The 27,454-nt window shown below is 55.7% G+C and overlaps 12 protein-coding genes across 12 annotated transcripts; 7 read left to right on the top strand and 5 right to left on the bottom strand.

The window, feature by feature from the left end:
* Positions 1-477: 477 nt before the first annotated feature.
* On the top strand, positions 478-2,814 carry CPAR01_15869 (major facilitator superfamily transporter; the record flags this gene model as incomplete). The annotated part of the gene is made up of 6 exons (XM_060500115.1): positions 478-663; positions 914-1,038; positions 1,100-1,395; positions 1,447-1,615; positions 1,669-2,375; positions 2,426-2,814. The coding sequence occupies 6 exons, from the start codon at positions 478-480 to the stop codon at positions 2,812-2,814; spliced, it is 1,872 nt and encodes a 623-aa protein (XP_060341304.1).
* Positions 2,815-3,695: 881 nt separating this feature from the next.
* Positions 3,696-4,968, top strand: CPAR01_15868 (short chain dehydrogenase; the record flags this gene model as incomplete). Its single annotated transcript, XM_060500114.1, has 6 exons — positions 3,696-4,120; positions 4,173-4,345; positions 4,413-4,549; positions 4,603-4,658; positions 4,747-4,859; positions 4,910-4,968. 6 exons carry the CDS (start codon positions 3,696-3,698, stop codon positions 4,966-4,968), a joined length of 963 nt encoding a protein of 320 aa, XP_060341303.1.
* A 1,187-nt stretch (positions 4,969-6,155) lies between these two features.
* On the top strand, positions 6,156-8,198 carry CPAR01_15867 (uncharacterized protein; the record flags this gene model as incomplete). Its single annotated transcript, XM_060500113.1, has 1 exon — positions 6,156-8,198. The coding sequence occupies one exon, from the start codon at positions 6,156-6,158 to the stop codon at positions 8,196-8,198; it is 2,043 nt and encodes a 680-aa protein (XP_060341302.1).
* Positions 8,199-8,590: 392 nt separating this feature from the next.
* CPAR01_15866 (short chain dehydrogenase) lies at positions 8,591-11,740 on the bottom strand (the record flags this gene model as incomplete). The annotated part of the gene is made up of 8 exons (XM_060500112.1): positions 8,591-8,879; positions 8,932-9,545; positions 9,631-10,059; positions 10,111-10,519; positions 10,570-10,957; positions 11,031-11,120; positions 11,186-11,522; positions 11,582-11,740. 8 exons carry the CDS (start codon positions 11,738-11,740, stop codon positions 8,591-8,593), a joined length of 2,715 nt encoding a protein of 904 aa, XP_060341301.1.
* Positions 11,741-12,992: 1,252 nt separating this feature from the next.
* CPAR01_15865 (D-glycerate 3-kinase) lies at positions 12,993-13,889 on the top strand (the record flags this gene model as incomplete). The annotated part of the gene is made up of 1 exon (XM_060500111.1): positions 12,993-13,889. One exon carries the CDS (start codon positions 12,993-12,995, stop codon positions 13,887-13,889), a length of 897 nt encoding a protein of 298 aa, XP_060341300.1.
* A 210-nt stretch (positions 13,890-14,099) lies between these two features.
* Positions 14,100-15,566, bottom strand: CPAR01_15864 (uncharacterized protein; the record flags this gene model as incomplete). Its single annotated transcript, XM_060500110.1, has 1 exon — positions 14,100-15,566. One exon carries the CDS (start codon positions 15,564-15,566, stop codon positions 14,100-14,102), a length of 1,467 nt encoding a protein of 488 aa, XP_060341299.1.
* A 1,297-nt stretch (positions 15,567-16,863) lies between these two features.
* Positions 16,864-20,099, bottom strand: CPAR01_15863 (exportin 1-like protein; the record flags this gene model as incomplete). The annotated part of the gene is made up of 6 exons (XM_060500109.1): positions 16,864-17,903; positions 17,954-19,237; positions 19,294-19,384; positions 19,485-19,766; positions 19,823-19,912; positions 19,971-20,099. The coding sequence occupies 6 exons, from the start codon at positions 20,097-20,099 to the stop codon at positions 16,864-16,866; spliced, it is 2,916 nt and encodes a 971-aa protein (XP_060341298.1).
* A 920-nt stretch (positions 20,100-21,019) lies between these two features.
* On the top strand, positions 21,020-21,473 carry CPAR01_15862 (LSM domain-containing protein; the record flags this gene model as incomplete). Its single annotated transcript, XM_060500108.1, has 4 exons — positions 21,020-21,093; positions 21,144-21,210; positions 21,269-21,362; positions 21,418-21,473. The coding sequence occupies 4 exons, from the start codon at positions 21,020-21,022 to the stop codon at positions 21,471-21,473; spliced, it is 291 nt and encodes a 96-aa protein (XP_060341297.1).
* A 123-nt stretch (positions 21,474-21,596) lies between these two features.
* CPAR01_15861 (5-formyltetrahydrofolate cyclo-ligase) lies at positions 21,597-22,392 on the bottom strand (the record flags this gene model as incomplete). Its single annotated transcript, XM_060500107.1, has 2 exons — positions 21,597-22,246; positions 22,302-22,392. 2 exons carry the CDS (start codon positions 22,390-22,392, stop codon positions 21,597-21,599), a joined length of 741 nt encoding a protein of 246 aa, XP_060341296.1.
* Positions 22,393-23,767: 1,375 nt separating this feature from the next.
* Positions 23,768-24,008, bottom strand: CPAR01_15860 (uncharacterized protein; the record flags this gene model as incomplete). Its single annotated transcript, XM_060500106.1, has 2 exons — positions 23,768-23,921; positions 23,968-24,008. 2 exons carry the CDS (start codon positions 24,006-24,008, stop codon positions 23,768-23,770), a joined length of 195 nt encoding a protein of 64 aa, XP_060341295.1.
* Positions 24,009-24,613: 605 nt separating this feature from the next.
* CPAR01_15859 (AMP-binding enzyme) lies at positions 24,614-26,816 on the top strand (the record flags this gene model as incomplete). Its single annotated transcript, XM_060500105.1, has 3 exons — positions 24,614-25,493; positions 25,543-26,678; positions 26,727-26,816. 3 exons carry the CDS (start codon positions 24,614-24,616, stop codon positions 26,814-26,816), a joined length of 2,106 nt encoding a protein of 701 aa, XP_060341294.1.
* A 345-nt stretch (positions 26,817-27,161) lies between these two features.
* On the top strand, positions 27,162-27,380 carry CPAR01_15858 (uncharacterized protein; the record flags this gene model as incomplete). The annotated part of the gene is made up of 1 exon (XM_060500104.1): positions 27,162-27,380. One exon carries the CDS (start codon positions 27,162-27,164, stop codon positions 27,378-27,380), a length of 219 nt encoding a protein of 72 aa, XP_060341293.1.
* Positions 27,381-27,454: the final 74 nt, after the last annotated feature.

The raw sequence follows: 27,454 nt of genomic DNA, 5'->3' as shown, positions 1-27,454 counted from the left end.
TGGATTGGATGATGGATCTAGACCACGTTGCAGCTGATTCTTTAACGGCCGTGGTGCGTCGGGGAGGCGGGTTCTGGCATTCCTCATCGGACGACCTGCTGCCACCGAAAGGCTATACAAAACCCTTAGGGGACTCCGACCGAAAGAAATGCGGCGGCCTAGACTATTGCACTATCGTGCCCTCCCTTCTTCGCTCGCCTCACTGGTATTGGTCTGTCTCACTACCGACTTGTTTGACTCTCTGGTGGTTTTTTTTGGTGTGGCGCGCCGGGTCCACGCCGCATTCGCCTACGGGATCAGCTTACGGCCGGCAGCAGCGGCGGGCCAAAGACAAACAACTGGGACCGTGAGCTCAGGAGGTCGTTTCTGAGCTAGCGAATGCGAATGCGTTGCTGAACGCCGAACGTTCGTTTTTTCCCTAATTCGTCTCGCCCCGAACGCCGATTCAACCTCTCCAGTTCTCTCTTATGTTCGGCCATGGCACCTGTCGACCTTTTAATCGCGTTCCCTTCGTGGGTTTCGCCCCGTTCTGCTTACTTGGACCTCGCATTCTCTTCCCAAGCGTCTTTTGATCCTCCTGTCAGATTCGCTTCCCGGGCCTCTCGTGACATCCTTCACTATGAGTTGCCCCGGCTCTGCTTCTCAACCCCGTATCTGTACATCGTGAGTGGTTGTCGACATAGTGTTGCTCCGACACCGACGACCTTCGAGTCAGACTTTCGCCCTACCGACGGACAGGATTAAGCCGAGTGAACATCCCTTCAGAACCATCAGTCACATCAACAACTACTTAATCGTTGTACAAGGCCTGGATCCACCGACAACCTCAATTTGACATTCACGACCACATCATTACATCGACGACACTCTCATAGCGACTGCTACTTGCTGGCATAACTCTGCATCGTTGAAGGAAGCAATCGTCATGGGTAACATCAAGGAGGACATCGAGTCCACCAAGGCCGAGGGCCTAGTAGAGAATCATCATTACAGAGATGCCACCTTGCCGCCATGGAGATTCTGGCTGCTCAGTATTGGGTAATTATCCCCACGATGTGTTGAGGGCTGCTGTAGATCTTTATGCTAACCCGCCCGAAAGGCTCTGTCTTGGACTGTTCCTTTCCATGTTGGATGCTTCAATCGTGGCAACAAGTCTGTACACCATTGGCACAGAGTTTGACTCGGTCGACTTGATCAACTGGGTTGCACTCGCATACACGCTCACATACCTAAGTTGTGCGGTCTTGGTGGCTCGAGCATCCGATATTGTTGGCCGCCGCAATGCCTTTTTGGCAAGCTTCATCATCTTCTTCGCCTTTTCTCTGGGCTGCGGGTTTGCCCAGAACTTGGAGCAGCTGGTTGCATGCCGTGCTCTGCAAGGCTTGGGTGGTTCTGGTGAGTAGAGAATGCTAGTTATCGTCAAGTCGTTTGCTAAGTTTCCGCCAGGCCTTTATTCCATCACCATGATTATCTTTCCCGAGGTTGCCCCCAAGCACTTGCTTCAGTACATGTCCAGCCTCGTCGGCATGGTCATTGCGAGCGCCGGTGTCCTTGGCCCAGTTCTGGGAGGTATCCTTACCCATTACGCCTCTTGGCGGTGGATCTTTTGGATCAAGTGAGTGAACCCAGTCCTTGGAGAAGAACGTCCGTGTTCTAACATCAAAATAGTGGTCCCGTTGGCTTCGTCTCAATGCTCATCTTCTACCTGACATGGCCCGACGCTAAACACCTCCCAACGCTGCAACGTAGACGCTGGAAGGAGCTGGATATCGTGGGCTCCTTTCTTCTCGTTGCAGCATCAGTTCTCGTTGTCTTCTCCTTTCAAAATGTCGGCTCGGACGGCAATAAGTGGCGTCAAGCCGTCTTCATCGCCCCCGTTACCGTCGGTGGCGTATGCTTCATTTTATTGTTGGGATGGGAGGCTCTCGTCGCCAAGTTCTGGAGCAGCCGCATCATGGCCGCTATTCCGATGCGACTTCTGCGCAACCGTGTCTACGTCGCCACAATCCTCAACACGATGTTTCTCGGGTTTCCGTACCTCCTGGTCATCTACGCCTTCCCTGTCCACTTGCAGATCGTCAACGGAAAGAGTTCGTTGCTTGCGGGTATCCTACTTCTCCCCATGCTAGGCTCTGTCGCGCTAGGAACCACTCTCGGCGGAATCATCAACAAGAAAAAGAACCGACTTTTTGAGACAATGACGACGGCAAGCTGCTTCGTGTGTATCGGCTGCGGCTTAATGACGACACTGTCGTCGTCTGTGGAACTGGAACCCAAAGCACTTGGTTTCCTTACGTTTATCGGCTTTGGCTTTGGTTTGTCAGCCACTTCATCAACCGTCCTAGGAGCCACGGAGTCCGAGATTCCAGATCATGGTGAGTAATCTGACTCTGCTAGATGTAGACAGACAGCTAACGGAGCAAAGCCCCCGCACAAGGAATCATCGCACAGGTGCGGATTCTCGGTGGCAGTCTGGGAATCGCCGCGTCAACGGCCATCTTGGGCAACTTCATGCGAGACGAGTTGACTGGCGTGCTCACCCCGGGACAGCTGTCGTCGCTCCACGGGGCAGGGGCGAACTTGACGGAGGCGCAAGCCGCAGCCGTGCGTCAAGTCTATACCGACTCCTTCTGCAAAGACATGCAGGTGGGAGCTATTCTATCTGGCATAGCGATCCTACTCAGTTTTGGCGTCTATCGTCGAAATCGTGTTACTATCGAGGAGCAGCGGCAAATGCACATCAGAACCGAGGTGGAGAGGAGACGGAGGGCATCGGCAGCCACGACGTTGGTTTCTTCAACAACAACGGACTGAGCCTGTGTATAGCGAGCGCTGTATCTTTATTGTTGGGTTTGGTTGAATGATTTCTGAAGCATAGCACCTGGCCGGCGTTATGGGGTTCTCACTGTCAATATTTGGGCATCAACGGTTATATATGATGAGAATGGGTTTATGAGCAATACCTCATGTCAGTATTAATTATCAATGTCGAAATATCTTGGAACCACTCCGCAGCCAACAACCGGAAAACAACGGTGACCGTTGACTGAACCAAGGGCGTAGCAAGCCGCAACCCTGGCCTATGTAACCCTGGGCTGCCTGTCGGAGTCTCAGCCGGGTAGAGCTCATCGGCGTTGGTGCCGCATGGTGCGGGGATAGAAAAGGCCGCCAAGTACAAACAAGTCGGACTTGTCAATCACCTCATCGGCGCGACAGCCTGTCATGGCCAAGAAGGCTATGAATGAGCCCCATTAGACCCTCTTGTCAATTCCCCCATAGCAAAAGACTAGCCCTGCTACTTATACTTGAATAAGTGATGAGGTCACTACAAGTTGTGTCGAGTGAAGAAGCTTCAAGCAAAAATGATGCAATCGCCTGTCCCCGCCGGTTATCGGTCGGTTGAAACCCCGCAGTGTGGGGCCCATCCATTCCGTGCGCCGTGCCGTCCACTTGTGCTCTCCCCTCGTCTTATCCGTCCCTCCTTTGCCTCTGTAGTCGGAAACGTGTCGACACCTTTTTTCTGTACCGGAACAGCTTCCCCTACTAATCCTTCCCTTTCATTGGATAATAGCAACTGTACGAGCAAAAGCAACCTTCTCCTGACTTCTGCAGAATCCCAGATAGAGTCAGGTATATAAGCAACTAATTCATCCCCGAACCGACCCTCTTCTTTCCCGGTTCCTCTCACTTCACACATGCGCCCCTATACCCGTATAGCTCGCTCTGTCTGCTCTTCACTCTTGTCATCTCAACGCCAACAGCCTCAGCTGCATTCTTCACTGCGCAAAGTCCTCCACCAGAACCATCACAGAACCATAATGTCCGCCGCAGCAAAGCGCCTCGAAGGCAAGACGGTGCTCATCACCGGTGCCTCGAGCGGTATCGGCAAGAGCACGGCCTTTGAATATGCCCGTACGGCGCCCAAAAACCTCAAGCTCATTCTCACAGCCCGCCGCATCGACACCCTCAAGGAGGTCGCCGCCGAAATCCAAAAGGAGGTCGGCAGCGGCGTCAAGATCCACCCCGTCAAGCTGGACGTCAGCAACCCCGAGGAGGTCCGCCAGCTGGTGCCTAATCTGCCCGAGGAGTTCAAGGATATTCACATCCTCGTGAACAATGCGTACGTTTGCTGCTCATTCTCAGTCTGGCTTTAACTGACACTGGCTCCAAAGCGGCCTCGTCAAGGGAGTTGCCAAGGCTCCCGAGATCGCTGAGGAGGATATCAACGTCATGTTCGCTACCAACGTCACCGGCCTCATCAATGTGACGCAGGCCATTCTCCCCATCTTCAAGGCGCGCCCCGATGGCGGCTCAGGAGACATTATCAACATTGGCTCCATTGCTGGTGAGTTTGGCGCCTCTCAGTCTTATGTTTGCGAAAGACCACGTTTGACTGATCGTCGCCATGGCAGGTCGTGAGCCGTACCCCGGTGGCTCAATCTACTGCGCGACCAAGGCCGCCGTGCGCAGTTTCACCGATAGCTTGAGAAAGGAGCTAATTGCGACTCGCATCCGCGTCATTGGTATTGACCCCGGCCAGGTCGAGACTGTAAGCCATCTCTTGGGAGCCTAGTGTTAGTCACGAGATCTAACATGCTATAGGAATTCTCCGTCGTCCGCTTTTACGGTGACAAGTCCAAGGCCGACGCTGTTTACGCGTAAGTCAATGCTTTACTCTTTTGGATGCTTCTGTCTCAGACCTTGCGAGAAGCTTCAAGTATTAGCACGATGCTAACTATGCCACAGCGGGTGTGAGCCTCTCACCCCTGAAGATATCGCAGAGGTTGTCGTCTTTACGACTACTAGGAGAGAGAACGTTGTCGTCGCAGACACGCTCATCTTCCCTCAACACCAGGCGAGTTTGACTTTTGAATCGTGTACATTGAATTATGTCTGACTCTTCACACAGGGTGCCGCCGGCCTTCTCCACCGCAAGTCTTGAAGGGGAGGCCCTCGGTTATCGATTAAGCGGTGATTGGAGTGGAGGTGGGATGTATAGAGTGCAGGGCGTATATCAAACGGACTCGAGCGGCCGACGTGGCGGCCAGGGAGGTAGACCTGTAGATCAACCAGCGTTTTGTTTTGGAAGCATGAGGGGTTCGACTACGCTAGACCACGTTTTTCTTGCGAGAGATCTAGGCTGTAGAGCAAGTGGAAGAACATCACATCCAAACTATCCCCCCTGTGAAACGATCTTACTACTTTGCCGGACTCGGTAGATTGACTTGAGTCAAGACATACTAATGTCACAATAGCATACCGCAGATGATGCTGCATACAGGATTAAGAGCTAGCGTTTGCCAATTCTCGAACAGAATCATTGTAATGTAAAACGACTTTATCGAGGGGAGTACCAAGATACATGGCATCACCGCTTGTATGCGCCTCACTCGAGGTATTTCCCCCTTCACTTGTTTGCATTTAGGCAAGGTTCAGATTGAATGAGTGGTGATGAGTCTTCAGTACTCCGTGGCCATACAAGGATACCCGAATGAAGGTCATATTCGTTTCCCATCAGCGTGAGCTACCGTGTGACGGCAGCCCGGTACACCCAGTGGCCGAGGCACTTGCAACTGTTGGGACGTCCTTCCCTGCTCGAGCTGGTTGTGATCAGAGACTGTTAGTGTTTGCATGAAGATGGAGCGCTGCAGCTAACGCGTAGAGATGATTGGCCTTGGCACCGCCTTAGTAAAGGTCGGGAGCTTCCACTATGGGCATCGCTAACCAACGCCTCGCCAGCTGGTGGTCATTCCCCTAAACTCCCCCGCATGGTCTTTCCAGACACAGCCACTAGAGGTACCAGGCCGCCTGAGCACGCCCAAAAGATACATCGGCATCGTCCTTACATGAGCATCACTCGGCACTAAGGAACCTAGTCACATTCATTTCAACAACGATAACAGTCCCCGATCTGTGCTTCCCTGTCCGCCATTTCCCAACGACCAGGGACCTGGCGACATCCTTGACAACTTCACACCGCACACCCTCGCGCCCACTCGTCAGCAAACACTGCGACCCATTCTTTCTGCGAACGTCGTCACAAAGCTCGACTGTACTTATATGTCGCGGTAGCTGCCTTGCCTCCCGCTGTGCCCGTAGACCGTCACCGCCGGTTCCACGCCATGCGAGGCCTACACCAATCATGAACTGACAAGATGGGCCTCACAACTTTTCTCGGATCCTCTACCGACAAACTCGTCTCCAGCCGCTCCAAGACCTCGTCGTCCAGCTCTCTCCAAAAGGCTTCTGAGAACGCCTCCTCCCAGACGACAGACGCTAGCTCTACCTCTACCTCCGCCTCCCACTATGGATACATCTACGACGAGGAGCAGCTCCCTGCGCTGTCTCCCGACTGTCCCGACCTTCGCGAGCTTAACAACAGCCTCGAGGCTCTTGCGGCCATCTTCCCTGATATTCAAATTCAGGTCTTCCGCGAAATGTTGATCAATTTTGACGAGGAATCGAGGCTGGCTGTTGTGATTGACGCCTTGTTGAAGAATCGCGTCGCCTGGGTCAAGGGTCGCTGGAGGGCTGTCGATAACCAACCTGCCAGGACCCCGGTTGCGAACGAAGAAGCAGGAGAGCAGAACGAGGCTTTGATCCCCCGCGTCGAAGCTTTCCGAAGTCCCGAGTACAAACACGCCGTGCAAGCGCTGGCTTGGCACGAATTCAAGGGCCTCTCGCGCTCCACCATCAACGCCGTCCTCGCCGAGTCCAACTACTCCTATCTCGAAGCCCGCAACACTCTCGTCTCGTTGTCGTCAAAGTCGTGGCGTTTCACCATATCGTCCCTCTTTCTCCGCCGGAAACCGGTCGCTACGGGCGAAGCCGAAAATCATCCGCTGATAATATGGAAGTCAACTGGCCAAGGCGCCATCGTGCCGTCTCTAAAGGCCACGGGGAACGCAGAGCTCGACTCTGAGCTGTACCGTGATTTGGTCCGACCGCTGAAAGACCGGGCACGGCAGACGCAAGAGGACAAGGATCGAGGTCTGGCCTCCTTGATGAATAATGAAGAAGCCGAGGAAGCCGGCGCCATGCACGAGTGCGCATGCTGTTTCACCGAGTCCACCTTTGAGGAATTTACAACCTGCAACACGGACGGGCATATGCTCTGTTTCCGCTGTGTTCAACACTCTATTACGGAAGCTGTATTTGGCCAGGGATGGCACAGCAGCATCGACACAGATCACGGCACGCTGAGATGTCTCGCCGTCGAAGGGAACGGGTGCCCTGGTCATATTCCCTACGAGCACATACACCGCGCCATGCTAGAGGAGAAGAAGGGCGCCGAGATTCTCCGTAAACTCGACCAGCGTTTGGCAGAAAACAGTCTCCTGACTTCTAACATGCCCCTTATTCGTTGCCCCTTTTGCGACTATGCAGAAGTGGATGACATCTACCTCCCAGCGCAAGAAACGCAACTTCGAATCAGACTTGACAGTTTACTCAGTCTTGCGCTATTACTCGTCTGCATCGCAACGGTTCCGTTCCTCCTCCCTGTGGTCTTGTTATCCTCCTTTCTCTGTCTTCTCGTCAGCACGAAGCAGACGGTTGGCGACCGCCTGGTCGCACAGTGGCACCTGGCTCTGGGCCGCCATCGCCGACGACGTCGTGGACTCAAATTTGCATGTCAAAACCCCGATTGCGGAAAAAGCTCGTGTCTATCCTGTGCCAAGGCCTGGAAGGACATTCACGTATGCAACGAGTCGTCTCTGGTGGCGTTGCGTACTCAGGTTGAGCAGGCGATGAGCATGGCCATCAAACGCGTCTGCCCGCGATGCCATACGTCATTCGTCAAGAACTCGGGCTGCAACAAGCTCACCTGTCCTTGTGGCTACAAGATGTGCTACGTCTGCCGCAAGGACATTGGCGGTACCAACGGCGACGGCGAAGGGTACAGGCACTTTTGCGACCACTTTAGGCCGGACGGTGACCCGCGGCCCTGCACCGAGTGCTCGAGGTGCAATCTCTGGGAGAGCGAGGACACCGACTCGGTGCTGAGGCTGGCCAAGGAAGAGGCCGAGACCAAGTGGCGCGAGACGGAGAAGCGCGAGCTGAATGGGGCCGAAAAGGCCTTTTTGGAGACGGGTTTCGCCAGGAACGGGGTCTCGCCGGTCGAGAACCGCCTCAAGAACGGTCAATTGCCGACCTTGCCAGAGCTCTGCGACTTTGTGGTTGAGACCATTTTTGTGTGAAGCACGCTCCGAGTACATGTGTGCTTTGTAGAGCGGCATGATGCGGCATGTTGGGAAACACGAGAGAAAGAAAGACAAGAGCCTCGGAGTTTGATAAGGTCATGAGTATACCAGTATATGGGCATTTCTGGGGCGTTCAGGGCTTGCGGGATGGTCGAGAAACGGGAACAACCTCACATCATGAGGGTAGAGTAAATGAGGGCTGTCGTCTCGCGGCGCTCATCTACAACAAAGTAACCTTTTGTAATTGGTAAATACATTCAACTTTAAAGTTCATAACCTGCCTTATTCCTGAACTTGATTTGAAAAATCTCATGAATCATACCGAGAGAGCCATGTACTCATACAAACTAGAAAAAAACATGTCCGGTGTAGTCTTCTCACGCAATAGTTTAGAGCTTGCTCTTGTCGTCAACCAGCTCCGCCGCAGCGCCGCCAATGGCCAGCTTGCCCGTCTCCTTGACCTTTGTCTGGAAAATGACCTTGCCGCCGTCCTTCCACATCTCCGTCACGAGCGTCTGCCCGGGGATGACGGTGCCGGCGAAGCGCACCTTGATGTTCTTGACGGGGCCGAAGCGCTCGTACACGGCCTTGCCGGCGACGCCGAAGAAGCAGAGGCCGTGGAGGATGGGGGCCTTGAAGCCGCCCATCTTGGCAAAGGCAGGGTCGACGTGGAGGGGGCTGTCAAACGTCAGTCAACAATCTTAATACTTAGGAAGTAACTTCAACTCACTTGTAATCACCGCTCAGACGGTACAGCGCCGCCTGCTCCTCGGTCGTCTTCTCCTCGACAACGACGTCGGGGTGGCGGGAAGGAGGCTTGTTGGCCGCCGTGCTGGCGCCACGGTCCGCGGGCTTCTTCTGGCCGCCGAATCCGCCGCAGCCTCGGAGGAACACAGTCATCTCGTTGTAGAAGACGGGCTCCTTGGTCTCGGCATGGACCGTGGTGATGCCGCTCTTGACAATGGCGGCGTTGCCCTTGTCAACGACCTCGAGGAGCTTGCCGGTGGACACGAGCTTGGCGGCGGTGGGGATGGGGTACTTCTTGATCTCGAGGTACTGCTCGCCGTGCAAAAGCATCATGGGGGAGAAGTTGGGGACAATGTCATCAAAGTTATACGGCAGCTCCGTGTTGAAGGGCGGGATGACGCCGAAGGTTGGCACCACCTGGAAGTCGTCGGCACCCTCAAAGACGTACTTGAGCTGGTCGCGCTTGGCGCCGATGCCCAGGTTGTAGAGCATCACGTCGCGCTCCTCGTACTGGAACTCGGTTCCCTTGCTCTCGGCGTTCTGCGCGGCCTTGATGGCGTCGAGGTACTTGCTGTCACCTCCGGAGCTTGCCTCTGACTGTAAGGAGACTTGATCAACATTGTTCTTATTTTTGATGCTATTGCTACTTTACAGGATTGCGCTGCCGAAGAAGTCTTCATACCTTGGACTTGTTGCTCTTGTTCTCCATGTTTGCCATGATGCTCTGAAGGCCATCCTGGGTCTTCTCGGGGTGGTCGGCGCGACCGTCCTCGAAGTTTCTGATGGCGTCCCAGTGCTTGAGAACCTCCTCGGGAGTCAAGGGGACGTCGACGGGGAAGCCGTGGCCGCCGGTTCTCTGCCAGCGGGTCTGGCCGACCCAACCGCTGCCAACTTCGTACAGGCCGCCGGTAGGGTTCTTGGGGACCTTGTCGCTGGAGAGGGCGAGGACAACGGGCGCAATGTAGTCGGGCTTGAAGGCCTGGACCATCTCCTCGGGCATGATGGTTCTTGTCATGGCAGTACCGGCGTTGGGAGCAATGGTGTTGACGTAGATGTTGTACTTGTAGCCCTCGAGCGCGAGCGCACGGGAGAAGCCCAGGATACCGCATTTCTGTACGTTTGTTAGTGATCATGTCCCGAGGTTCAACGCCATGATACTTACTGCCGCGGCGTAGTTGGCCTGGCCAAAGTTGCCGTAGATGCCAGAGGTGGAGGTGGTGTTGATGACGCGTCCGTACTTCTGCTTGAGGAAGTACGGCCAGGCGGCCTTGGTGACCTTGTAGGTACCGCGGAGGTGGACGTTCAGGACGGGGTCCCAGAGGCTGTCGTCCATGTTGTTGAAGGCCTTGTCGCGGAGGATGCCGGCGTTGTTGACAATGATATCAATGCGTCCGAAAGCATCAATCGCGGCCTTGACAACAGCATCGCCGTCTTCTGCTGAGGCCTTGACACCAACAGCCTTGCCGCCAAGCTTCTTGATTTCGTTGACAACATCGTCGGGGTTGACCAAGTCGTTGACAACGACCGTGGCGCCGTGCTTGGCGAATGCCAAACTGTAGGCACGACCGATACTAAAGGCTATTAGCTGCGAACGAGCACATGCAATATTCCATAAGCTTACCCGGCACCACCGCCAGTGACGAGAGCCACACGGCCGGTGAAGTCAACCTTTTCACCCTGCTCGTTGGGGCCCATCTTCATGGAGTCCTCCAAGAGGGTCAAGAAGTCATTAGGACCAGAGGGGTACTGAGGCTTGGAGAAGTCGATGGCCTGATCCCACTTCTTAATGACGGCGCTGGGTGTGTAGCTGTCGTCGGCCTTGAGGAGGAGACCGCTGGATCGCTCCCAACGCAGCTTGGCAATGTGACCACCGCCAACCTCGAAGATGGAACCGTTCTCATCCTTGTTGTCCTTATGTACGAGGACGGAGACGAGGGGAACGACCCATTCGGGCTTCAAGATCTCCAGCACATCGGGCGGCATCACAGTCTGGGTCATTCTGCTGGCGGCTGTTTGTACCAGTTAGCGCTCATGGTTTATTTCCCCTGCCCGCGGCTCCGCTTGCCCACACGTTGCACGTACCGATTGGTGCAATGACATTGCACAGGATATTGTACTTGGCGCCCTCCTTTGCCAGAGTCTCGGTGAAGCCGACCATGGCCAACTTGGCAGCTGCATGAACCGAATTAGCATCACGACGCGATTTATATCAATTGGGCACTGGGTGGGACACGTACCAGAGTAGTTGCACTGGCCGAAGCTGCCAAAGAGACCGGCAGCCGAGGCCGTGTTGATGACACGGCCGTACTTTTGTTTCCTGAAATGGGGCCACGCTGCGCGAGCGCACTTGTACGATCCTTTGACGTGCACCTTCATAATCAGGTCCCAGTCCTCGTCCTTCATGTTCTTGAAGCTGATATCGCGCAGGATGCCAGCATTGTTGATCAGCACGTCAATGCGGCCAAAGTTCTGGATCGCCGTCTCGATGATCTTGTCACCGTTCTCGACCGAATCGTAGTTGGCCACGGCCTTGCCGCCGGCAGCCTTGATCTCGTTGACGACAACGTCGGCCGCCTGGGTAGTCAGACGTCAGCGATGCGCACCCGGACGCTTTTTTCTATCAGATGCCATACCTTGGTTGAGTTGCCCTCGCCCTTGAAGGAGCCTCCGAGGTCGTTGACGACGACGCTGGCGCCGCGGGAGCCAAAGAAGGTGGCATAGGCCTTGCCGAGGCCACCGCCAGCGCCAGTGACGACGACGACCTGGCCGTCGAAGCGTAGCTGACCAGCCATTGTGTGTATGTGATGGATTGAAGAGAGAGAGGGAGAGAACAGTCGCTAAATGGAAATACAGGTGGCACAGAGAAATCCAGAAGAAGTTTGGAGATTGGATTTGGTTAAGAGGTCGCAACGATGATCAATCCAACGAGTCTTTTGTTCTTGTGAAAGGACGGACGTGGTGGTTTTCTAACTTCTGCGCTTCCGGCAACTGTCTTCTGTGCAGCGTGACGGCAGCCGCTCAGAGAGCCGAGGCAGCTTGCTGTGTCCGAAGCCGACGAATTACGCTAGTCTGAAAGCGGCTAAGGCCAAACTTCACATGCTCCGTTTGCCGTGGGATACAAAGTCTCCAATGGACTCGAGCGCGACGAGGTACCCACGTACCCCATCGTGCACATGAGGTCATGTGGGGAAGGAAGTCAACCCCGCCACTCCATGTCACATGCCCCTGCTCGACCACGAGTCTGACCACTCACAGCGCTGTATTGGGCCAGCCTCCGGTCGGCAGCGGGTACGTACTTCCCCAGCGTCTCCCCAGTGTCTGGCGCCGTGGAACACTGGGGAACGGCCACCAAGCCCCAAGGCCCAAGGTGCAAAGGCGAGAGAGCGGGATGCCGTGCCCACTCGATGCCGACGGACCTGTGCTGAGTTGATGGCCCCAGGGAACACAGACGGCGCCGAAAGAGATGGGTACCAGCCCCTTCTTCCTACTGGTCACCCCAGCTGCCGACCAAAGTCTGTCTGGGAGGTCCAGAGTCCCCTGTGAATCTTGCAAGTTAGATTCAATGGTTCCCTACGAGGAAATTTAGCCTTGGTAAGATCTCGGGTATGCTCGCCTACCGCACGAGATGAGATGCCGTGGGGTTCTGCCGATTCACTCTGGCTCCTAGCTAGCTGATGATTGATACATTAAAGATGAAGTCTTTCTGCCAAAGATCTTGCAGTGACAGCTTTCAGGCCACCTCAACCATGTAGAACATTGCATGCTGCCGGGACCGGTAGATTGAATCATCACCATGGTGCACCCGCGGTAATCAGAAGCGGAAATGAGTACGTACACAATCCCGGGGACCCAGACACGCGCTTCGGCGTCAACCCGCCGCGAGGATGCATGCCGCCCCGCATCCCGCTGAACCCCGCCGGACACCTCTCGGCATCGGCGTCCAAACGGCCATGAAGTCCCTCACCTGTCTCGCCGGACCACCTCCGCATCCACAGGCATCACCCGTGACTCCCCCAATCCCCAGGTACCGCTACCACCACCGCCATGGCCTCCACCGCACCGCCCATCATCGATGACAAAAGCCCCCTCTGCATCCCCTTCATCACCTCCCTCCTCAAAACCCGTACAACCCCTCAAGATGAAGCATCAACACGCCCCTTCATAATCGGTCTCAACGGCGTTCAAGGCGTCGGCAAAACAACCCTCGTCCGCGCCCTAGCCGACACCCTCACCAAACTAGGCCACCCCACCCTCGTCTTCAGCATCGACGACCTCTACCTCACACACGCAGACCAAGTCGCCCTCGCGCGCTCTCACCCAGAGAACCTCCTCGTCCAGCAGCGCGGGGAGCCAGGAACGCACGACACACAGCTCGCGCGCGCATTCTTTGACAGCATCACCAAGGGTCGGCCCACCAAAGTCCCCTCCTACGACAAGGCAGCCTTCTCCGGCCAGGGTGACCGCGTCCCCGAGAACCAGTGGACAGAGGTCAACAAGCCCGGCCAGCCAAAAGTCCAGGTTGTCATCTTCGAGGGCTGGTGCGTCGGCTTCCGCGCCCTGCCCGGGGCCGAGGTGGAAGCCAGGTGGAAGGCCCCCAGCAGGACGCTCCAGAAGCACAAGCTCGAGCACCTTCTGTTGGTGAACGCGAGGCTCAAAGAGTACGACGCCATGACTGATCTCCTCGACGTCTTTATCCACGTTGATGCCGAGGACACCCAGTACGTCTACGACTGGCGCCTGCAGCAAGAGGCTGCGCTCCGTCGCGAGAGGGGTGCGGGCATGACTGATGCGCAGGTCGTCAAGTTCGTCGACGGCTACTACCCTGCCTATGAGCTGTTTTCAGATAACGTCAGAAAGGGCATCTTGCCAAACAGCCCGGGCCATCAGATGAGACTGGTCGTCCGTAAAGACAGATCGGTCAAGGAATCGTTCATTTTATGAGGACAGTCTGTCAATGACATAGAGACTACCTGTGCCAACGCCGGGAATATGATACAAACAAACCACCCCAATACGCCAGTCATGATAGCCATGAATCATTAGCCATAAAGTGTCATCAAAATTCGATATACATCCGAACGCCCCTTTGCATGCACCTGCACCCGATAAAATGATCCATGGCGCCTTGTGATGATATTCTGCAGGATGCAGTCAAACCTCCTTGTCTGCCAACATGTCTTCGCCCTTGTGGCGGATCTTGCTCAGCTTCTTAGTAATGTTCTCAGTCCGGACGCGGACTGCCTCCTCCCTTTTGGCAATCTCCGTCTCGAAGCGATCAACCATGTCTCGCTTCTCCTTGCGCGCCTCTTTCAACTTCTTCGCAACACTGCCAAATTGGTCCAGGAACCAATCGCCGGACCGCTCCCAGTCGCCAACACTCATCTGGCTAAAGAAGGTTTTCTGGTCGGATTCGCGCTGGTCCTTGAAATGTTCGAGCTTAACTGAAAGACTGTCACCGTTCAGAGGCGTAGCCGTTGGAAGGGATGTCTTGGCAGGATCTTCGTCGAAGGGTTGCTCGCGTAGTTGGGAGTATGTCATCCTCTGGAGCTCTTCGTCTCCGTAATCACACTTCTCACGACGTCGCTTCCGTGATTTGTCTCGCTGGCCGCGGGCCGCAATCGGAAGTGGGCCTTCAAGAGGAGGCACTTCCGTTGGCATACTCTTCTTACGACTAGCGCGGGGAGTACCGTGATCGTCCTCTGTAGCAGGATAGTCACTAGCCAGGCTGCCGTCGACTTCTTCTTCCTCTGGAAAGAGTTCGGCTCGCCGGGACTCCGGAGGCCTGTCTCTTCTAACAACACGCCTCAGGTTTTGCTGATGATATGGGACTTTACGAGTTGGAGCGTCCGAGAAGACTTCCTCGTCATCCTCAAAGGCGGGGGGCCCGTACGGTCGCTTCACAGTAGTGGGGTGAATGGCAATCCTTGTCTGGCGCTGCGGAGAGCGGTGGTTGTTGTAGAGAGGTTCGCTCGAGTATTCCTCATGCTCATGCTGCTGCTCTCGTGAGTGTGCCATGCCGCCGTGTGTAATGGGCAGAGCATATTGGTTCTTTGGCATAACTCTCATTGAGCCGTCCTTGCCAATGATGAAGCTCGGCATCCCGTTGTTTCCCATTGCCTGATGGGTATCCTCAAACTCGGGCATCGCAGGCACTTCGGCAGCGGGTTGCAGCGAGTGCGGCAGCGCACCGAGGCGATTGTCGACGCCGGCGTCGTATCGCTCGGTGCGTTGGGTGGTAGGCGAGCCGAACTGACTATCTATGTGAGACTCGGGCCAAAAGCCAGGCCCATCGCTGCTCTGCGAGTTGGATCGTTTTCGTTGCGGTGGAGGCGGGGAGCTATCCGGCAGAGGCTGGCGAGGATGCATGGGCGGTGCGGATTGAGGTTGGGCAAGGCCTGGCTCAGGCTGGCGGATGTGGGACACCAAGGGTATGCCAGACGCGAGAGGCTTGGGGGCAGGCAGCCTAGCAGACTCGGTGATGGTCTGTCGAGTAGGGAAGCCAGTTGCCCCGGATCGTAGTTGATCTGCCTGGTTGTTGCTTCCGTTCGGAAGGCCTGAGTCCATGGACGCATTCCTGGCGTACTGGGCCATTCGGTTTGTGCCACTGCTCGGAGGCATGTTTGCGGCGGGGAGTGAAGCCTTTGATTCGTCCGAGTGCTTTGATTTCGTATCAAAGCTTCGCAAGAGGGCGATTGCACGCAGGGAGTTGGTGGGAGAGGCAATAACAAGTCGCAGTGTGCCGTCGTAATTCGGGATAGGTTTTCGGGTAAAGAAGGCAGTTGCCTCGAGCTAGGTGAAGGCTGATCACCTCGTATCGCGACCTGGCATTGGGCCAGTGCTCATTCGACTGCTGAGAAGCAACAGGAAAGTGTGACGGGGAAACAAGGGTGGTTCGGGGAGGGAGAAGTCGGGAAGCAATCATGACGAGACATCTCTTGCTCTTACTTTTTTTTGGCCGTTGTCGCGTCGAGTAGGTCCAAGTCGTGGTGCTTGCGTTGGGTCATTAAGCTGTGTCCAATGGCGTTTAGTGCATGCGAAGCCCGGGCCACCTGCAGGGGTTCTGTTCCCTACCAGGGCGTGTCTTTAAGAGCGTCGACCTACATGACGATTCCCCCTCTATATGATTTCATTTACTGGAGTGTAGTCCAAGCAGTCTCGAGAAGAATATCTCAATGGGGCTTACTTGGTGTTTTCAATGATTGAGTCACCAAGCAGGTTCAGACACAACTTTGCCTCTCGAATCCCCTATTAGCCGGCCATAAGATGATCTTGGGACTGAGCCCATCTTGAAGCTAACTCGTACTTCAACATTCTTTGTTGCTCATTCAAGCCAAAGAGCCGAAAGGAAACAAAAGCTAGCATCGCCATGTATTGCAGGGTTACCATGAGCAGTAAAGAAATGCATTTGAAACTTTTGAATTTCTAACCAGGCAATGCGCCCCTATCAGTCGGTCTGTGAAAGGCCATCGCTCTTTGCCGCCCCAAACATGTTTAGCCATGTATGCTCACAGATCTCGGTCTATCATCTTTGTCTCTTCTCTGCAGAGAACGAGGTGCGTCCCCAACAACTGCACCGCAATCGTGACCCAAATCCTTCCGCTCCCTCACTCATTGCCTCTAACTAGGCTTCGAAATGCTCCTTTGCCTGTCTTCTTCTAACTGCCTCGGCCGCAGGACACGAGTGGGTAATCCTGGAGCCTAGGTGTCATTCATCCTAATGCTATCCGCATCCAGCCAGACCTAGCGGAAGCTCTCCGTCTCCCACCTCGCCATTTCCCATCCTCCAAGATCATAATCTCTAGGCCCCCTTCGATGGGCAACACATTACCCCTACCCAGTCCCCTAAAGCTGCTTTCAACAGCACTCGAGGCGGTCGTGACCTTTATAAAACCCTCCTCCATCAGAAAATCCATCCTTAGCCAGTGAAGTGGAAGCGAGCTGCCTCCAGCTGACCGAGACCCTCACGTGGAGCCACGTAGCGCCGACGATATGTGTTGGTGAAGTCTTGCAACAGCGCCCTCACCTGTCTGATGGCGGTGGGGTCGTTGCCGCTGAGACGCTCTCTGATCTTGGTCATGAGTCGGTTGGCCTCGGCGGGTGTGATGGTGCCCGGAGGCAGGAGCTGGATAGTGCTCTCAACCCAAGTCGTCGTCTGGGCGGGGAAGAGCTCGAACATGGCCAGCAAGACACCACTACCGTCAGCGAAGCAATCCCGAGGGAATGTAATCATCATTCCAGCCATGACCTGCTTGACCAGCTTCTCGCCGTGCGTGGCAAGAAGTTTGCTCACCACCTCACGGATCTGAGCAGCCACGTCCGGGGGCAGGACATCAGACGTCGCAGGGTTATCACCCCCGTACGTGAGAAGGTCACGGAGGAAGTGAAGCGTCGCCGAGAGCGGATCGCGCTGCTCCAAAGTCAGAGCGTAAATGGCAGCCTCAAAGATGGGCCCCAGGAGCTCTGACGGAACGATCCTGCCAGGGTAGTAGAGAAGAGCGTCAATCAGGAGTCTGAAGAAGTCCTCAATGACGTCGGGCAGCTCGCTCGGCTGCAGCTCGCTCATGACGCGCAGGAATGTCGTGGTCTGCGCCTCGAAGAAGGCATAGATGCTCTGCGTAATCTCTTGGTTGACGTGTTCCCGGTCTTCAGAGAACTCGCGCAGGATGGCAGCCGTGACCCAGAGGAACGCGCCTTGTCTCGACGCAGCAAAGCCGCCGGCCAGCTTGTTGGCCATCTCCGGCAGTAGGGGTGTCATGGCAGTGCGGTAGGAGATGATCATGTTTCGCCAGCAGCGGCAGATCCTCTCGCAAATCGGAACGAAGCCCATGAAGTTGTCCAGGATCGTTGCCAATACGGGGAAGACCTCCTGCCAGTACTTGACCGCCGGGTTCTCCTCGCCAGGTCCGACATACGGCACCACGATCTGAATGAAGATGGTGATGAGCTGGAGGTGGTCTAAAGGCTAGTTAGTCATATGTCCCCGAAGATGCACTTATAAAACCTACCTGCGAGCGCCAGCTTGCCCTTGTCATCGGTCGCAAGGTTGGCCTTGTTCATCAGCCGCTGCACCAACGGGTCGCAGTAAAGCTTGAGCAGCTTGTAGATCTCGGTGGGCGGCTGCACAGCAACAACGCTGGCAACGCCCTCCGTGATCTCCTCCTGACTCTGATCGGGCAGCTTGTCGAGAATCTGGTCGTAGAACTCTTGCATTTGGATCACCTGGCCGCTCAGGAGCTGCTTGCAATCGGTGCAGAAGTACTTGATGGCCATGGCCGCAGCTCTGACAACTTCCTTCGAATCCGTCTGGAAAGACGTCACAATGTAGTTGAACTGCGGTTCCAGGTACTCGGGGTGGGCCGAAGTCCACTCGGTGTAGCGACCCAGTACCATGATAGTGGCAAAGCGCAGCTTCTCGTGGCTTGGAATCTGGACGAGAAGAGGCATGAGTTGAGGCAGGACAATGCTCTCTTCCTTGTCAACCATCTGTCCCATGGCACGCATGGCGAAAAGGGGTGCTTCAAGCTCTTGCCAGTGAGGAACTGAAGTTGCCGTTGCCTGACCGGCGTAGCTGTGCATCCAGACCTTGATGGCCTCGAGCACCTTTGTGAGGCAGTCCGTCACTCCCATGACCTCGCAAGAGTCCTTGAGAGTGTCGCCCATCTGGTGTCTGAATTCGCGGAACTTCTCCTCGGCCTCGCGGTCACCGTCGAAAAGATCCGTCTCGCTCGCAGACTCGGACTGCGGGTATCGCAGGTGCGTGAGCAAGATGTCGACCAACTTCGAGTAAATGTCCACAAGCTCCAGTCTGGCCTGAATGTAGCGCTCCAGAACAATGTACTGCTTCAGCTCGTACCAGAACTGGAATGTGTGCTCGATAACATCGCGGTCCTTGTCTCTGGCGGCGCACTCGAGAACAGCGTCCACAAGGGGCCTGAAATGGCCGGGCTCACGGGCAATTGCCACGACCCAGGCCTCGGCTGCCAAGGCGAAGATCTTGGTCAGAGACTTGTAGATCTCGGTGTCCTCCTCTTCGACAACCACGGCGATTCTTTGACGCAAAGCAATAACGCGGGGGAGCAGAATCTGGATTGTTTCCAGATTATCATCCACATCCCGCGTTTCTCTAAAGACTGTGCACAAGCATTCCGCCGCCTCCTGGGAAGCCGAATCGTTGCCCACACCGTTAAAGATAACGTCGAGGAGGGGGGAGTTGACGACGGTGCTGACAGGGACCTCGCGCAGCCATGATGTGATGCACTCCATCAGCTGCGGGTTTTGGGCGGCGGATGCTACAGGAAAGGGTCAGTCTCGACCGCAAATGGGCTCGAAGGGAGACGGGTATTACCAGAAGATTGTGAGTAGTTGATGAGCAGCTGCACGACCTGATCCGTATTGTCACCCAGCAATTCCTTGGTCCGCTCGGAAAGCTCTTCTTCCTATCATTGCCAATTAGACTCTGATCCTTGTTGAAATCGGCCCGGTAAAACCACGTCGCGGGAAGTGAGAGGCCGTTCGATGTTTCCGTGATCCACATACAGTTAAGGTGATTTTGCGGCCTTCGGTCACCTCCTCGGGCAGTACGCGCAGGAAGTCGAGGATGGCTGCGTGGCTCTCGACGCTGTCACCGAGCGACGAGACCACCGTGGGAAGGACGTCCTTCCATGCCGTCATCTGCACCGCTAGTGTTGCCAGACAGACGCAAAGCTGGACTCGTATCGGCTTGGGGCCGGCGGCGAAGCCTTTGAGGAGGAGAAGGATTTGATCCCGCAACGCAGGGAGTTCGGCTTCTGGGACTTGCGTCGAAAGGTCGTAGGTGATCTGGAGAACGCCATGGTGAGCTCGCTGTCGCATCAAGTACTGCCGCACCTATCTACCTTTCCGCGCAATGTAATGGCCGCAAAGAGCTGGGCCTCGGGCTCTGCGCTGTCCTTGAGAATACCAAAGATGGTGCTCCACGCAGAGTTCTGCAGACATTCGTTAGCAAGGGTGTTGGTCATTCGCTCCGTGTCCGGGTGTCCTGACAGATTTCTGGAACCGTTCCAAGTAGGCGTGCGCCTTCTTCTTGTTCTCTTGCTCGCCACCACGCATCGTAACCATAGCCGATAGGACATCCTGGGGCGCAAAGGCCTCCGAAGCACCATTCGTGGCCATGATTTTGGGCCGGTATATATCGCGGGGGATGGATGGCGCGGGCAACCAAGAGCGATTTCGGTGTGAGGTGGCAGTTTAGGAAGGTGGCGGTTGTGGTGCTATTTGACGTCGCGCTAGGGAACCGCAAGGGCGTGTGGTATAAGGAAAGTCGAAAGTGTCGCGCAGCAGAGGGAGGAGGTGAGCTCTTTGCGGGCTGTAAGGAGCGTCGAGCTGCTGGGGTGGCAGATTGAATGGCTATCAAAGCAGTGCGCCGACAATGGTCCAAAAGTGGCAGATGGAGGGGGTGGTGGAGGGAGGTTCGCGAAAGGAAAATAAAACGTCAGTCAGGCTGGCGGGACAGCGGGCGGATCAGAGCACAAGGAACCTAAGGTAACCTAACTAAACCCGGCTAAGAAGGTTTTACCGCATAGCACTCTCGTAGGGCATCTCGAAGACAGACGGCAGGGTACCTTAACCTGGGGACTATGGCTGCCAGAAAGGTACTTCAGGCTTCCGCCCGAAATGGCGTGGAGGGGTAAGTATCTTTGACAACGACGGCTGTTTTCCAAGGTTGTCCATAGGCAAGCAGAGTGTTGCAGGGGGAGGCCTGTCACTGAGAGCGGCCTGCACATGATTGGGCCCATAATTATATGCCATAAACCAGCTCCTATTGATCTGCTTCATTTTGTGGGGTCTGCCAGCAGGTGGAACATCGTTTCGCCCGCTCCGTCCGATTTCTCCCAGCGACTGACCGAGCCTTGCGCATCGGACCTGGGCCAGGCAGAGCACCAAGCCAGCCTCTCTGCGATCTCGTTCAGCCTGCGACCAATTGCCCCACGACATTTCATTGACACGAGCCAAACGCGACCGACGAGCACCAAACGTCTGCCATCCGAGCCCGACCACCTAACCGCTTCAATTCCCGACTCACACACGCGAAAATGACTGGACGCGGAGGCGGTGGCGGTCGCAGAGTCCTGCTTCCTCCCATCAACTTCATCTTCAAGCTCCTCCAGTCAGTTCTGGTTCCGTATCCTTGAACTTTCTTGTACTGACCTCTTGCAGGCAACACACCACGGTGCAAATCTGGCTGTACGAGCAGCTGTCAATCCGGATTGAGGGCAAGATTAGGGTGCGCGCGTGATCTCTCCCACCTATACGGCTCAACGCGATGGCTAACAAAGGAATAGGGTTTCGACGAGTTCATGAACCTCGTCATTGACGACGCAGTCGAGGTGAAGCAGGTGACCAAGACGAACCCCGAAGAGAAGAGGAGGCCGCTGGGTATGCCGCTCCAACGCCAGAGATGTCAAGCGCGGGTTTGCTAACCTGCACGCAGGACAAATATTGTTGAAGGGCGACAACGTGTCGCTGATCCAAAGTTTATCGAGCTAGAGAACGACTCGAGTTGAGAGGATGACGCCGCAAAGGCGAAGCACGCTCTGGGGCGATTGCACAAAAAGTTGATACCACGGATCTGTCACCCCGAAAGGCTAGGCGGCAAGAAGAGAAGAAAAGCTATTTGTTGTGGGAACTATCTGCCGGCCTCTTGACCTTTCCGTTGCCCAAAACGAGACCATGGAGTGGTTGGTCATGCTGAGCCACGGGAATAGGTCCGTCGGAGGGTCGAGAGATGAACTGCTCCGCGAGAGCCAGGCCGTAGAGCAATACAGGACGCTTGGGAGACGACAGCTCCCCGTCATACTTTGCTGTGTACCTGCGGATGAAAAGATCATAAAAGCCCTTTCCGTGTCCAAGGCGCCGTAGTGAGCCCGAGTTATCGTCGACGTCGAATGCGACCCCGGGGAGTAGCATCAGGTCCAAGAAGGAGGAATCAGGGGACTCGGCACCAGGCTCGCCTAGGACGCGATCTCTCTGGTGTACCGTCTCGGGGTCAATGCTGGGGATGCCCCATTTGTCAGGTTGAAGTGATTCGTAGTCGTGGATGTCGCGCAGACGGACCATGTCCATGACCCTGGGCGGCGTCTCCCCAGGCGGGAAAGGCGACTTGTGTAAGTACGGAACGTAGACGTGCTTTCCTGCTGACAGAGCGTGGCGCACGATTTGGTCTGTCTGGATTTCGCCAAAGGACATAGAGAGGAAGACGCTGACCCTCTGTGCTTCCACGTATGGTTTAAAGGTCTTGAGCGTCTCAAATACTGCTCGGCCTAGGAGGACAAGGTAAGACGGCGTCGGGACGCAGCATTGGAAGCAATGTCTTACTCTGAGTGTTGATGGATTCGTGGGCAATGAGAGCGAGCCTGTCCTTCATGACAGAACGCAGCTGGTTCTTTGCAGCTACTAGAGAAGCCATGTTCGCTTTTGAGACGACTGTGAGTCTTGATAGCTAGCAACTGACGTGTGGTCGATGAATCGAAGACCAAGGCTCGGTGTAAGTGAAGCCCTGTAGTACTTTGGAGCAGGGGAGCTCTAAGTGAGGTAAGGTACCTTTGATAGGTAGCTGAAGGGCTTTAGTCCCGATCACCGGTGGACCTTAATCTGCATATACCTTTTATAGAGATGATTTGGTAAGCTTATGTATCAAAGGGTGCCTCTGAGCCACTTGAGCATGCGCCTCACTGTGGCTCAGCTGGATTGGCCTCCATGTAAGAATGACGTCTAGACACTGTGAGCTTTTCGGGCCCATCATCAGCAAGCCGATGGGATACCGAGGTGTTGGTCGATACTGTCTGTGAAGAGCAACACTGCTACGCATACACTGCAAACCTTGGCCGTGTTGGTGCTCCCCAATAGGAGTACCAAAGCCAACCGAGCCCTAATCACAAAGCAACACGCAGTCAGTGGGCTAGGAACCGACCGGTTGGGTGGCCACTACTTAGTAAGTCATGACGGGGGAGGCATAAGTTCTCACCTCCACCGGGTGCTCGATTTCCTGGGGAATATTGTTGACGGCTATGCACGGCCTTGTGGTCTTGCACTGGATGGCAACGAAGGGGTGCGAAACACAACCGGCTGACCTTGGAGGCGCTGACGGACGGTCCAGTGGTCCAGTGCCCGGTAGTCCAGTAGTCCAGTGGGATGAAATCGAGGCAAGGCGCCAACCAATTTGCCAAGAGCGGCGAGAACTCACCACCCTGCTCCGTGACTCTTGTGACGGCTTCATCGGGTTTGGTGTCGTGCTTGGTATTTGGCGAGAATGCCTAGTTGGTGCGGCCTGTATTCGTACAGGTGTATCCCGTGGTGTTGCATGAGCAAAGGGGGGGGCTTGGGTGACCTGGAGAAGTTCAATATAGGCGTCTGGTGTCCCCCCCCCCCCGTTTGACTTTCCCCGGAAATGCAACTGGGCATCTTGGGGCCGTCTTGGGATGGGATGGCCATGTAAGTCTGGGCTGGGCGCCTCGGCCAAGATAGGGGTGAAGGAACACGCCCTGTTGCATGGCGGTTCTCACTCGAGCTGGTACGGCTACGTGGACTTTTGGCTCATGCCTGATCACGAGCCACGATGGTACGGAGGGTCGGAGGGAATGTTGAAGACGGGAAGATTGAAACGTTCAACGGAACCAGAGACAGACACGAGGCGAGTATGGTCTACGGCTACCTAGGCATGGTGAAGGCAACCCCAACTGGAGAGGCGGGGAAAAGAACAGACGATGGGCAAGTTGAGTGAGAGTCTGTCTACCTTGGGATAGCTGGATAGGTACTTATCCTGCGGCCGTTCGCCAATGCTGCTAGATGGGGCGAGTGGGTGACGGTCCTCTAAGGTGCAGCTGTCGTTGCGCCTCGAATCTTAAACGTCTGTAAGGTCGGCCGAAGGACACGGGCAGTGGAGAGCATGACGCTAAACCCAACCCCAAAGGTACTTTCATTACTTCCATTGCCTGCCTGTACTAAGGCAGAGACCTAGGGGAGGCAAGGTACCGCGCCGTTCCAATTGACCCCAACGACGCATCTCCCGCCAAGGTACCTCATCTTTAGGGACGTCCAACGTGCAGTCGGTACCAACGGGAACCTGGAAGGCGTCCCTTCTTACTGGACGAGGGCGGCCGCGGATGCTGGAGCTTGAGCCATCTGCAGGACCTCAGTGAGTAAGTACGTACCTCGAGCATCATGGAGCATTGGAGATCCACTCGCCCTGCAGAGGCAACCTTGGGAACCTTGCAGTGGCAGCCAAGATTTCCCCCAAGCTCCCCGTCCTCCACCAGTCTGAGCCTGTCTCTGCAGTCCGCCTCTGCCTCTCTGCCACTCTCGCCGCTGCGTGCCGTGGTACATACGTCCTTCACCCGTCAGGTCCTTCCTTGCCCTCTCCTCAAATTCAAATACCTTGGGTTGCCCTGCCCCTACATTTTCGACTTGCTTTCCTCAATTATCTTCCCAACACTCCTCCAACCTGACCGTGTTTCCCACCCTCTACCAAACAAACTCATCTGGACGGGCAGAATCCTTCCACTATCGCAAAGGTAAAAATCGCCTTCGCGACCCGTCGCTTCCGCGCTTCGATACCCGCCTTTTCTAGAGCTTCTCCGATCCTCACACAGACGAAGTAGCCGAACCGTTACTCGCCAACTTTGCCCACCATGGCTCAGGTCCCGCCTCCCAAGTCGAAGCTCGACATCTTGCCCAGGATGCAGGCAAAGGGGCCCTTCTCCGTTCCCTCTCCCGGCGCCGAAGCCAAGGACGGCGAGACTCTGCCCCGCCGACTTCCCCAGGCGGTCCCCGACCTCATCACCGTCCCCGGCAGCGGCAAGATCACAACCACCTTTGAGCTCGTCAAGCAGAGCGCCGAGAAGTACGGCAACGCCAGGTGCTTGGGCTCGCGCAAGCTGGTCAACACCCACCGAGAGACCAAGAAGGTGAAGAAGATGGTTGACGGCGAGGAGCGCGAGGTCGACAAGCAATGGACCTACTTTGAGCTGAGCCCCTACGAATACATCACCTTCCACGAGTACGAGCGCCTTACCCTCCAGCTCGGCTCCGGTCTGCGCAAGATTGGCTTGACCAAGGCCGATCGTCTGCACCTCTACGCCGCCACGAGCCAACACTGGCTGGCAATGTCTCATGGCGCTGCCTCTCAGTCCATGCCCGTGGTCACCGCCTACGACACCCTCGGCGAAGAGGGACTCAAGTACTCCATGGTGGCTACCTCCGCCAAGGCCATCTTCCTCGACCCCCACCTGCTGCCTACGCTAGGCAACGTTCTCCAGGAGGCAAAGGACATTCGCTACGTTATCTGGAACAACCAGCACCAGATCCAGCAGACACACCTCGAGCAGCTCAAGTCTGCCCACCCCGAGATCCAGGTCATGAGCTTCGAGGAGTTGCGAAAGCTCGGCGAGGAGAACATGGTCGACCCGGTCCCTCCCGCCACCGAGGACCTGTGCTGCATCATGTACACATCTGGCTCAACCGGAACCCCCAAGGGTGTTCCCCTCAAGCACAAGGCCGTTGTGGCCGCTGGTATGTCTTTCCCCGGAACTGTGAGCAGACCCCCACTAACGAAGCAAAGTTGCTGGTGTGAGTGCCGTTGTTCAGCCCTTCATTGGCCCCGGCGACGGTCTCCTGACCTACCTCCCGCTCGCCCACATCCTCGAGTTCGTCTTTGAGAACGCCTGCATCTACTGGGGCACAACCATGGGCTACGGCAACCCCAAGACCCTGTCCGACAACTCTGTCCGCAACTGCGCCGGTGACATTCGGGAGTTCAAGCCCTCCGTCATGGTTGGTGTCCCCGCGGTGTGGGAGACTGTCAAGAAGGGCATTATCGCCAAGGTCAACGCCGGCAGCGCCCTCGTCAAGACTTTGTTTTGGAACGCCCTGTCTGCCAAGCAGCACATGATGAGCCTTGGTGTTCCCGGCACCGGCGTGCTCGATTCCGTGGTCTTCAAGAAGCTCAAGGAGGCCACCGGTGGTCGTCTCAAGCTTTGCATGAACGGAGGTGGTCCCATTGCGAAGGAAACCCAGCAGTTCATTTCAATGGCCATCGCCCCAATGATTATCGGCTACGGTCTCACAGAGACCACGGCCATGGGCTGCCTGACGAACCCGTTGGAGTTCAGCGTCAACAACATGGGCGCGATGCCCGCGTCCATTGAGATCAAGCTGGTCGACTTTGCCGAGGCCGGCTACTACGCCACCAACAAGCCCAACCCTCAGGGTGAGGTTTGGATCCGTGGACCCTCCGTTCTGGAGGAGTACTACCAGAACCCCAAGGAGACCAAGGAGGCCATCACCGAGGATGGTTGGTTCAAGACTGGCGACATTGGCGAGTTTGACAGCCAAGGTCACCTGAAGCTGATTGACCGCAAGAAGAACCTGGTCAAGACTCTCAACGGCGAGTACATTGCGCTCGAGAAGCTCGAGTCCATCTACCGTGCTGCTGCTGTGGTTGCCAACATTTGCATCTACGCCGACGCCAACAAGGCCAAGCCCATTGCCATCATCGTGCCTGCTGAGCCGGCTCTGATCAAGCTCGCGGAGAGCATTGGCGTCCAGGGCAGCAACCTCGAGGGGCTGGTGCACGACAAGAAGCTGCAGAGCGCCGTTCTCAAGGAGCTGCAGAATGCCGGCCGCTCAGGTGGCCTCTCTGGCATTGAGATTATCGAGGGCGTTGTCATGTCCGACGAGGAGTGGACACCACAAAATGTGAGCATCCTTGATTCATGTTCCCAAGCAACTGCTAACCATTCCCAGGACCTCGTCACGGCCGCACAGAAACTTCAGCGCAAAAAGATCCTCGAAAAGTACAAGTCCGAGGTGAACAAGGCCTACGGTTCGTCTTAAGGGCGGGTCGTTTCCTTCACGTTTGATCATGTGGTTTGATCTTGTAATTCTCCCCTAATTTTGCGGCAACGGATTGGGTTGGCTACGGGACGCTTGATATCCAGGAGTATAGTGTTGTGTGTGTATGTGCGCGCGCGTCCGGCCTTGTAACAACGATTAACCTACCTTTATCCATCAGTATCTTGGCGGGTCTTATGGGTCGGGTCAAGGATGTGTTTTTTTTTTAATCTAGCTCAGTTTCATTCCAAGTGTTCGTCTACAGGTATAACGCGGTGCTCAATTTCATCATCCCATGTGTGATTCGTTTGCATTGTGGATTGACGTGGCGAAGACTGGGTGGTGCCGATGCGTTGTCATCCACCTGAACCCGGCCGGGCCGAGTCGGGGTCCCGGTCTCTGGGTCCGAGGATGCCGTGCCGGCGGGAGTTTCGGGGGTTGCTTAATTGTCATCATGACCCGACCGCAGGCTGTTGTTCCCTTCCATCCGACGACTCACTCAACCTGGCCGACATTGGCCGTCCACAACACGATGGAAACGCGAGTGAAAAAAATAGGTCGCAGTAAATCATTGGAATACCATTCCTGCTAGCCCTGGATAATAAAAGTCGCACTTTGATCACTGCGCGCAGCTCGCCTTG

The sequence above is a fragment of the Colletotrichum paranaense genome (genome assembly GCF_030867605.1).
Source record: "Colletotrichum paranaense strain IMI 384185 chromosome Unknown Scaffold_21.1, whole genome shotgun sequence".
In the NCBI taxonomy this organism is placed as follows: Eukaryota; Fungi; Ascomycota; class Sordariomycetes; order Glomerellales; family Glomerellaceae; genus Colletotrichum; species Colletotrichum paranaense.
Note: the sequence above shows the minus strand (reverse complement) of the source record. Positions and strands in the feature narration are given on the sequence as shown.